At 38.3% G+C, this 11,373-nt stretch overlaps 1 protein-coding gene and 1 long non-coding RNA gene across 2 annotated transcripts in view; one reads left to right on the top strand and one right to left on the bottom strand.

Annotated features, from left to right (window-relative positions):
* Positions 1–11,373, bottom strand: part of LOC105234797 (zinc finger protein 82 homolog) — a 71,024-nt gene that overhangs the window by 13,780 nt on the left and 45,871 nt on the right. Inside the window, exons 6-7 of the mRNA XM_034639018.1 lie at positions 10,771–10,847; positions 1,999–2,163 (exon numbers count right to left, since the gene is read on the bottom strand). Coding sequence (XP_034494909.1) covers positions 1,999–2,163; positions 10,771–10,847 — 242 coding nt within the window. The remainder of the gene's footprint in view (positions 1–1,998; positions 2,164–10,770; positions 10,848–11,373) is intronic.
* LOC117795153 overlaps positions 2,119–11,373 on the top strand; it is a 21,489-nt gene continuing 12,234 nt past the window's right edge. The window contains exons 1-3 of the long non-coding RNA XR_004618991.1: positions 2,119–2,246; positions 2,473–2,569; positions 10,597–10,827. This is a non-coding gene — a long non-coding RNA (uncharacterized LOC117795153). The remainder of the gene's footprint in view (positions 2,247–2,472; positions 2,570–10,596; positions 10,828–11,373) is intronic.

Below are 11,373 nucleotides of genomic sequence, written 5' to 3' on the forward strand. Positions count from 1 at the left end.
CCACTAATTTTGTTATCTCAAAGAACATTCTCAGATATTACAGTCTTTGATTCTAGGCCGTGGATCTCAATCTTTTTAGGATCATGTTTGATAATCTCATTAAATTATGGATTTCCTCCCCAGAAAAATGCCATATTAACAAGTATCTACAACAATTTAAATACAATTTCAAGGGGTTTCTGGTTCTCTGAAAGCCCCAAATGGATTTAAATTACCTCTGAGTAAGAATTTCTGTTGTAGGGGCTCAGTCGGTTAAGCATCTGCCTTCAACTCAGGTCATGATCCCAGGATGGAGCTGGCATCGGGCTCCCTGCTCAGGGGGAAGCCTGCTTCTCCTTCTATCTCTGCCTGCCGCTCCCCCTGCTTGTGCTCTCTATCAAATAAATAAATAAATATATATATATAAAATCTTTTTAAAAAAGGAATTTCTGTTTTAGACCACTTGAGCAGCTTTTTTTTTTTTAAACTAGGAAATGCCCATCACAATTAGCTTGGTATTTCCATTTTTCCTGATCTATTGAAGGTGGATGGGGAATTGCCCCAGATTACATAATAAATAGCTAATGTTTATTAAGTACTTATCAAGTATCAGGAGCTGTTCTAAGATTTTTTTTAAAAAGATATTTATTTATTTGACAGAGAGCGCACAAATAGGGAGAGCAGGAGGCAGAGGAAGCGGGAGAAGCAGGCTCCCCAATGAGCAAGGAGCCCAATCCGCGGCTCCATCCCAGGACCCCGGAATCACGACCCCAGCCGAAGGCAGATGTCTAACTGACTAGCCACCCAGGCGCCCTGTTCTAAGAGTTTTACACATTAAAACAAAAACAAAAACAAAACAAAACTCATATAAGTAATGGGAAGTATCTGTCATACGGATATGTGCATATAAGCACTTGATAGGCAACCTAAGTGTTAAGTGGACAGAACATTTAAGTAGGAAGCAAATCTTCCTACGTCCTAAAAAATAAAAACGCATTTCATATTATAATAGGAAATGCCCACTCCCTTGACCTTGACTTTTTAAAATGGGCAAGAGCAATTCATTCCTCCTTCTCAGAGCCCTTTCCTTAGAGTTTGACAAGACTGAGGAAGAAGGGAATCTAAGGACAACAGGCCTTTCTTGGAGCCCAGCCCAGCCTGGCTAAATTAGGGCACACCACGACCCCATCTGTCCCCACCAACCACCCACACATAAACCGAGTAAGAGGGAGAATATTATTGACCCTTCCTAGTATTAAAGAAAGGCCAGGGTCATGGATGTGGGGGACGGGAATCGGACCTCAGAGTAGTTTCCTGGAGCAATCTCCGTGGTTCTGAAACCTGCAGTTGGACCTCTGAGGGCTGTGTGTGTGCGAGTGCCTGCGTTTGCGCGCGCGCGCGACGCTGTAGTGCAGTGGGGTTACTCCCAGGAACCAGTCTGGGAGGCACATTCAGTTCTAACATTCTTTGCCAAGATGGGATCTGAGACTTTTTGCTAGGAGTCTTTTCTCTGACGCTCAGATATCCGATTGGGGGTAGGAGGGAAGGGGGCGCGAGCGGCTGGAGGGCAGAAGATTCACCCGTAACGCTAGGGTCGGAGTCACACAGTCCAGGTTCCGTACCCAATGCAGTCACACAAACGTCATCACCCATTAGTCCCGACCTCAAAACTGCATAGTCCTGATGTCACACCCGGGCCCCGTCACGCCCACAGTCACCCAGATACATAACTACACCACCGCCGTTCTCACGCACATTCGGGCCTGAGGTGAGCGGCTCGCAACGCTCTGCGGTGCTGCAGTGCTTCCCTTCCCTCTCCTAATCCCAGCCCGCAACGCCTTTCCTACGGATGGCCGGAACCAACGCTGCGAACCAAGACTGCTCACCTGAGGTGTCGCACCTGCCTCAGGGTGATGCTTCGCGTAAGCGAGAATAGGACGGAACCGGCAAGTCCACACACAGCCCCCGGGGCTTAACGGGCCGCGCGCAGAGGCTGCTGGGAGCTCGCGCTGTCGATACCGAGTGCGCCGGCGCGGCCAGCCCCAGGGAGCCAAGCATCTAACCCGCTCGCTAGCTGAGTGGGGCGGAGGTCTGGGCGGCCTTCAGCGGGGGCGGGGCTCCCAGCCCTTTGTCCCGAGGAGTCCCCGCAGGTCAGGAGCGCTGCGCAGGCGAACGACGGGCGCACTAAAGGGGGATGTGCATTAACGTGACTCTCCGTAGGACCTACTTCGGATGGCTCTGTGTGTCTGTCTTTGGAGTGGTTCTGGGTGCGATTTTTGCATTGGGTGTGGCGGGTTTGTGTTTGAGAGGTGCTACTTCGCGGACAGGAATGTGGTTTCTGAAGGAGATTTTGACTGGAATTGTGTGTCAGACTGTGTAGGACCGAGAATGTGGTGGTAGCCTGTGAGATGATGGGTTTGACAGTTTCTGTGAACGCGTCTGTAATTGAACATTTAGGTGGCGCGGTTTTGATAGTTGTTTTTTTCCCCCTAGACCTTCGCTACAGAACGTGGATGCGAGTCACTCAGTTTGCGCTGCTTTTGTGACGAGAGTGTGTGTTTCTGGTGTGTTCCTCCGGGACTGTGACGAGGTAGGTTGATTGGATGTGACCAGGATACTCACTCTCCTCAGTCCTGAAATAGAGAGATGAATGTTGCATCTTCAAGGAGCATCACCTTTACTGAAGGATTTGGTGTAAAAACAAAACAAAACAAAACAAAAAACCCAAAAAACACCGCTCTGATTTTTCTGGAGAATTATGTATTTACATTTAATCACAAGTTTATTATGGAGAAGAATGTAAATAAGCATAACTTTTAAAATAAGATTTCAAAGGAAATTCCTGTCAAGGAGTAGTTTATATGCTTCTTCTCCAGATTCATAGAGTAGGCTGTTCCTTTTAGTGTTAAAGGGACTTTGTTGGGAAGATTTAATAAGACCTAGGCTAAAAAAAAAAACTTTTTTTTTTTTAAGATTTTATTTATTTGAGAGAGAGAGAAGGAGCAGGGGGGTGGGCAGAGGGAAAGGGAGAAGCAGACTCCTCCCTGAGCAGGGAGCCTGATGTGGGGCTGGATCTGAGGAACTTGAGATCATGACCTGAGCTGAAGGCAGGCCTTAACTAACTCAGCCACCCAAGTGCCCAAGAAAATAGATCTTTACAGAAAGAGAAGCGGTATGGCTAGAGCAGACAACCCAGGACTAAGGAGCCAAATATCTTGGGTTCTGGATCAAACACTCTTCTTTGTTAAAGGAGGGCAAGAAACTTGCTTAAGACCCAAAGTATCAGTTCATGCTGACATTACTAATTCAAATTTAATGTTACAAGGTTTTATTCTTACCTTTAATATTTTGGGTTTTTTTCTCTAATAATTTTTCTCTAGAAATCCTGGTTCCTAGTAATATTAGTATATTTATATATTTGCAGTAGCCTAGAATGGCCATAAAGTAGTTTAAAGTGGTAATGCCAATATTATTACTAACAATAAAGCTAGTACATAAAATTTTAGATTGTAGTTATTCGAAAGCAGGGGTTGGCAAACTACAGCCTGCAGGCCAAATCTGGCCTGCCACCTGTTGCATAGCCAGTGAGTAAAGAATAATATCTTTTTAAGTGGTTTAAAAAAATTAAATAAGAGTAATATTTTGTGAGGTATGAAAACCATGCATTTCAAATTTCAGTGTCCATAAATAAAGTTTTACTGGACCATAGCCATGTTTATGTATGCATTGTCTGTGGCTGCTTTTGAGCTACAAGGGCAGAATTGAGTACTTATGCAGACTGAATGGCCTGCAGAGTCTACAATACAGTCAATTCTCATTATTCACAGTCCTTAAGTTCTATAAAGTTGCTGCAAACACCAAGTTAGCAAACCATTGCTCTTAAAGGAAATACAGGGTTTCCTGCAAACATTTGATGACATTTTCTTCAACCAATCAATACATATCTGGTAGAAACATCAAAATAAAAATACTGAAAGTTAAACACAAAGAAAAAAAATACCAAAAGCAGCAAGAGCAAACCAATTTGTGATGTATAAGAGAACACCAGTTAGGTTAACAACTGACTTTTTATTTTATTTTTAATTTTTTTTCTTCCAAGTTTTTATTTAGATTCAAGTTATTTAACATATAGTGTAGTATTGGTTTCAGGAGTAGAATTTAGTGATTCATCACTTACATATAACACCCAGTGCTCATCACAAGTGCCCTCCTTAATACCCATCACCCATTTAGTTCACCCTCCCATCTCCCCTCCAGCAACCCTCAGTTGGTTTCTTTATAATATAAATATAAAAATTAAAATATTAAAATACCACATATTCTTTATCCATTCATTGGTTGACGGACATATGGGCTTTTTCCATAATTTGTCTATTGTTGATAATGCTGCTATAACCACTGGGATGCATTTGCTCCTTCAAATCAGTATTTTTGTATCCTTTGGATAAATACCTAGTAGTGCAATTTCTGTCATAGGGTAGTTCTATTTTTAGCTTTTTGAGGAACCTCCTTACTGTTTTCCAGAGCAGCTGCACTAGTTTGCATTCCCACCAACACTGTAAGAGCGTTCCCCTTTCTCCACATCCTGGCCAACATTTGTTGTTTCCAGAGTTGTTACAGATGACTTTTTAATAGAAAAAAATGGAGGCCAGAAGGCAGTAGGATAACATATTCAAAGTGCTGAAAGAAAAAGAGTCAAGGCAGAATTCTATATCCCTCAAAATTATTTTTCAAAAATTAAAGTGAAATAAAGATAAACAAAAACTGAAAGATTTGTTTGCTAGCAGAAACACCTTACAATAAATAAAACAGGACATTTTTCAGGCTGCAAACAAGTGATTCCATACAGTAAATCCAAATCCACATTTAAAAAAAAAAACCTCAGTAAAGATAATAATGTAGTTATAGAAGTATATAAATGTATATTTCTTTTCTGTTTTTCTCTTTACTGAATTAAAACTAATTGAATGAAACAATATATACATAATAATACTTGAGGATTGCTATCATACAGAAATAAATATTTATTAGTAACAGCATAAAGAAAGTGAATGGGAGCAAAACTATATTGGGTTATGGAAACAACACTGGATAAATGGTGATATATTGAATCCACAGGAACAAAAGAGAACTATACATGATCAATAAGAACATTAATATTGCAAACTCTATTAAATATATACTTGTCCTTTCTTAACCCAGTTTCTTGAACAGATAATAACATTATATAAAGTAATAGCTAAAATAATGTATTGTTGGCTTTGTAGCATACATAGTTCTAATATGTATAACAATGTAACAAACAAAAGAGCAGAGCAGGTGAAGAAGGAATAGAACTCTAAAGGAATAACAGAAATATATCTCACTGGACTAAATCTAAAGTAGATTCTGATAATGTAGGGTATATACGGTAAGCCCTAGAGCAACCACTATGAAAATAACTTTTAAAAAAGGTAAAAAGTTATTAAAATAATTTGAATTTTATGTTAGAAAATATTCACTTAATGTAAAAGAAAGAAGTAAGGACTAATAGAGGAACAAAAAGGACATAAGAACAAAACATAAGAAGCAAAAAGTAAAATGGTAGCAATAAATTCAACAATATCCTAACATTAATGTGAATGGATTAAACAATGACTGATTGCAAAGAGCTAATTATCAGACTATTTTTTTAAAGATCCAACTATATGTTGTCTATGAGATACACTTTTTATTCAAAGACACAAAAAAGTTAAAGTTATAAAAAAGATATATCAGCAAACACCAACCATAATAAAGCTGAAGTGACTATACTAATACCTGTTAAAACTGACTAAAACAGAAACATTACTGGAAAAAGGAGGGATCGTTTATAATGATGAAAAGTCAATCCATCAGGAAGATAAAACAATTCAAAACTAAAAGGGAACCTTCAAAATGGGAGAAGATATTTGCAAATGACATATCTGATAAAGGGTTAGTATCTAAAAAATATAAAGAATTTACCAAACTCAACACCCAAAAAACAAATAATCCAGTTAAAAAATGGGCAGAACACTCTGGAAAACAGTGTGGAGGTCCCTTAAAAAGTTAAAAATTGAGCTACCCTCTGACCCAGCCATTACACTACTGGGTATTTACCCCAAAGATACAGACGTAGTGAAGAAAAGGGCCATATGCACCCCAATGTTCATAGCAGCATTGTCCACAATAGCTAAATCGTGGAAGGAACTGAGATGCCCTTCAACAGATGACTGGATTAAGAAGTTGTGGTCCATATATACAATGGAATATTACTCAGCTATCAGAAAGAACGATTTCTCAACATTTGCTGCAACGTGGACAGCACTGGAGGAGATAATGCTAAGTGAAATAAGTCAGCAGAGAAAGACAATTATCATATGGTTTCACTCATCTATGGAACATAAGAAGTATGAAGATCAGTAGGAGAAGAAGGGGATAAAGAAAGGGGGTTAATCAGAAGGGGAAATGAAGCATGAGAGACTATGGACTCTCAGAAACAAACAGGGCTTCAGAGAGGAGGGGGGTGGGGGAATGGGATAGGCTGGTGATGGGTAGTAAGGAGGGCACATATTGCATGGTGCACCGGGTTATATGCAACTAATGAAGCATCGAACTTTACATCAGAAACCAGGGATGTACTGTATGGTGACTAACATAATATAATAAAAAAAATTTTTAAAAAATGGGCAGAAGACATGAATAGACATTTCTCCAAAGAAGACATACAGATAGCTAACAGACTCATGAAAAGATGCTCAACAGCCTCATCATCAGGGAAATACAAATCAAAACTACGATGAGACATCACCTCACAGATGTCAGAATGGCTAAAATTAACAACACGGGAAAAAACAGATGTTGGTGAGGATATGGAGAAAGGGGAACCCTATTACACTGTTGGTAGGAATGCAAACTGGTGTAACCACTCTGGAAAACAGTATGGAGTTTCTTCAAAAAGTTAAAAATAGAACTACCCTATGACCCAGCAATTGCACTACTAGGTATTTACCCAAAGGATACAAAAATACTGATTTGAAGGGATACATGCACCCTTATGTTTACAGCAACATTATAAACAATAGCCAAATTATGTGAAGAGTCCAAATGTCCATCAACTGATAAATGAATAAAGAAGATGTGATATATATATATAAAATGGAATATTATTCAGCCATCAAAAAATGAAATTTTGTCATTTGCAATGATGTGGATGGAGCTAGAGACTATTACACTAAGCGAAATAAGTCAGAGAAAGACAAATACCATATGATTTCACTCATATGTGGAATTTAAGAGATGTAACAGATGAACAAAGGGGGGACAAGAGAGAGGCAAACTATAAAATAGACTCAACTATAGAGAACACACTGAGGATTGCTGGAGGGGAGGTGGGCGGGGGAGATGGGTTAAAGGGGTGATGGGGCTTAAGGAGAGTATATGTTGTGGGGTGCCTGGGTGGCTCAGTCGTTAAGCATCTGCCTTCAGCTCAGGGCGTGATCCCATGTTCTGGGATTGAGCTCTGCATCAGGCTTCTCCGCTGGGAGCCTGCTTCTTCCTCTCCCATTCCCCCTGCTTGTGTTCCCTCTCTCGCTGGCTGTCTCTCTGTCAAATAAATAAAATCTTAAAAAAAAAAAGAGAGAGTATATGTTGTGATGAGCACTGGGTGTTATAAGCCAGTGATGAAATGTTGCATGTAAGTGATGAATCACTAAATCCTACACCTGAAACTAATATTACACTGTACGTTAACTAACTGGAATTTAAATTAAAAAAACGGAAAAAAAAAGAAATATATATGCACCTAACAATAGAGTACCAAAATAAATGACCTAGAAATTGGGAAAAATGAAGAGAGAAATAGACTATTCAACAATAACAGTTGGAGGGCACAGTACCCCATTTTCAATAATGTATAGAAATACTAGGTGGAAGATGAACAAGGAAATGGAGGATTTGCCCAACATTATAAATCAACTAGACCTAATAGACATCTATAGAATATACCATCCAACAATTCTGAAATACATATTCTCCCCAAGTACACATTGAACGTTCTCCAGATGGACCATAGGCTAGGTTATGAAACAAGCCTCAAATTTTTAAAAGGATAAAATAATGCACATTATGTTTTTTGACTAAAATAGAATGAAATTAGAAACCAATAAGATAAGGAAATTTGGGAAATTCACAAATATGTGAAAATTAAAAGTGAGCTCCTAAATAATCAGTGGGTCCCTGATTTCAAACTATATTACAAAGCTATGGTAATCAAAACTGTATGATATTGGCATAAAAACAGACACATAGATCAATGGAACAAACTATAGAGCCCAGAAATAAATCCACATATATATGGTCAATTAACTTACAACAAAGGGGCAAAGAATATTCAATGGGGAAAAGACAGTCTCTTCCATAAATTTGTGTTGTAAAACCTGGACAGCCACACAGAAGAGAATGAAACTGGACCACTATATTACACCATACACAAATACTAACTCAAAATGGATTAAAAACTTGAACATAAGTGGGAAACCACAAAACTCCTAAGAGGAAGCATAGGTGCTAAGCTCCTTGACATCAGTCTTAGTGATAATTTTTTGTATCTGACTCCAAAAGCAAAGGCAACAACAGCAAAAATAAACTATTGGGACTACATCAAACTAAAAAGCTTCAACACAGCAAAGAAATCATTAAAAAAAAAAAGGAAAAGGCAACCTCCTGAATGGGAGAAAATATGTGCAAGTCATATATTGAATAAGGGGTTAATATCCAAAATACATAAAGAACTCATACAACTCAATAGCAAAAATACAAAACAATCTGATTAAAAACCAGGTAGAAGAGCTGAATAGACATTTTTCCAAAGAAGACATACAGATAACCAATAGGTATAAGAAAAGATGGTCAACATCATTAATCATCAGGTAAATACAAGTCAAAACAACATTATCACCTCACACCAATTAGAATGTCTATTATCAGAAAGACGAGATTTAATAAGAGTTGGCAAGGCTGTGGAGAAATAGTAACCCTTGTACACTGTTGGTGAAAAGGTAAATTGATGTAGCCACTCTGGAAAACAGTATGGAGATTCCTCAATAAATTAAAAATTGAACTACCATATGATCCAGCAATTCAACTTCTGGCTATTTATCTGAAGAAAATGAAAACACTAACTGGAAAAGATATATGCACCTCCAAGTTCATCACAGCATGGTTCATAACAACATTGTTAGAGTGGCATCATTTCCCAAACTGATCTACACATTCAGTGCAATCCTGATAAAAATCTCATCTGGCTTCCTTGGTAAATTGACAAGCTGATATGAAAATTTATATATAATACAAGAATAGCTAGAATAGCTAAATAATCTTGAAAAAGAACAAAGAGGGAGGACTCACATTTCCTAAATCCAAAACTCACTATAAAGAATGCTTACCGTTCAATAAGAAAAAGACAAATAACTCGGTTTTAAAATGGGCAAAGTATCTGAATTGACATTTCTGCAAAGAAAATATATAAATGACCAATAAGGACATGAAAAAATGCTCAACATCACTAGTACCAGGAAAATGCAAGTCAAAACTGTGAGATACTACTTCATACCCTATACATACATGCATTAGGATGATTGTAGTAAAAAAGAAATTTAATAACACGTGCTGGCAAGCATGTGAAGAAGGCATAATCTGCATTTACTGCTGGTGAAAATATAAAACAGTGCAGCCACGTTAGAAAACAGTCTAAAAGTTCCCCAAACTGTTAAAAGTTATATAACCATAAAACCCTGCAATTTCACAGTTAGATATATATACCAAGAGAAAGGGAAATACATGTCCACAGAAACATATCAAGAATGTTCATAGCAGCATTAACAATTGCAGCCAAAAAGTGGAAACAACCTAAATGTCCAGCAACAAATGCATGGATAAATTAAATGCAGTATGTCCACACAACAGGGTACTATTCAGCCATAAAAAGGATGAAATATTAACACGTGCTACAACAGGGATAAGCCTTGAAAACATGCTATGTAAAGAAGCCAGACACAAAAGACAACATATTATATAATTTATATTAAATGTATAGGGTAAGCAAATCTATAAAGACAGAAAGTAGATAAGTAGTTGCCTAGTGTTGGAATGTATGTTAGTAGTTAAAGAACTGTTTGAAGTCTCAAAAAAAAAGTAAGTGAATGAATTTTGATATGTTTATACCATAGAATACAGTAGTACCCCCTTATCTATGAGGGATACTTCCAAGAATCTTCCCAGTGGATACCTGAAACCGTGGATAGTATCAAACCCAATGTATACTATGTTTTTTTATACATACATACCTATGATAAAATCTAATGTATACATTAGACATAGTAAGAGATTAACAACTAAATAATAAAATAGAATATGCTGTAATAAAAGTTATGTGAATGTGGTCTCTTTCAAAATATCTCGTTATACTGTACCGACCTTTCTTCTTGTGATAATGTGAAATGATAAAATATCCACATGAGATGAAGTGAGGTGACTGATGTAGTCAAAATGATGCAGTGTCGGGCTACCACTGACCTTTTTTTTTTTTTTTAAAGATTTTATTTATTCATTTGACAGAGAGAGAGAGACAGCCAGTGAGAGATGGAACACAAGAGGGGGAGTGGGAGAGGAAGAAGCAGGCTCCCAGTGGAAAAGCCTGATGCAGGGCTCGATCCCAGAATGCTGGGATCACGCCCTGAACCAAAGGCAGACGCTTAACGACTGAGCCACCCAGACGACCCTACCACTGACCTTCTGAAGATACATGAGGAGGAGGATCATCTGCTTCTGGACTGCAGTTGACCACAGGTAAATGAAGCCATGGAAAGCTAAACCATAGATAAGAGGGAACTACTTACAGAATAGTCAAAAAGAATGGAAGGTATTGAACAAAAATATGGATGAAATCTTGGCCATCTAATGTTAAAAGGAAAAAAAAATACATTCCCTAAGGTTTTTAAAAAATTTTTTTATTATGTTAGTCACCATACAGTACATCCATGGTTTTTGATGTAAAGTTCGATGATTCATTAGTTGCATATAACACCCAGTGCACCATGCAATACGTGCCCTTCTTACTACCCATCACCAGCCTATCCCATTCCCCCACCCCCACCCCTCTTAAGCCCTCAGTTTGTTTCTCAGAGTCCATAGTCTCTCATGTTTCATTCCCCCTTCTGATTATCCCCCTTTCTTTATCCCTTTCTTCCCCTACCGATCTTCCTAGTTCTTAAGTTTCATAGATGAGAGAAATAATATGATAATTGTCTTCCTCTGCTTGACTTTTTTCACTTAGCATTATCTCCTCCAGTGCCGTTCATGTTGCAGCAAATGTTGAGAAATCGTTCTTTTTGA

This window comes from Ailuropoda melanoleuca, chromosome 12, assembly GCF_002007445.2.
Source record: "Ailuropoda melanoleuca isolate Jingjing chromosome 12, ASM200744v2, whole genome shotgun sequence".
Lineage (NCBI taxonomy): Eukaryota > Metazoa > Chordata > Mammalia > Carnivora > Ursidae > Ailuropoda > Ailuropoda melanoleuca.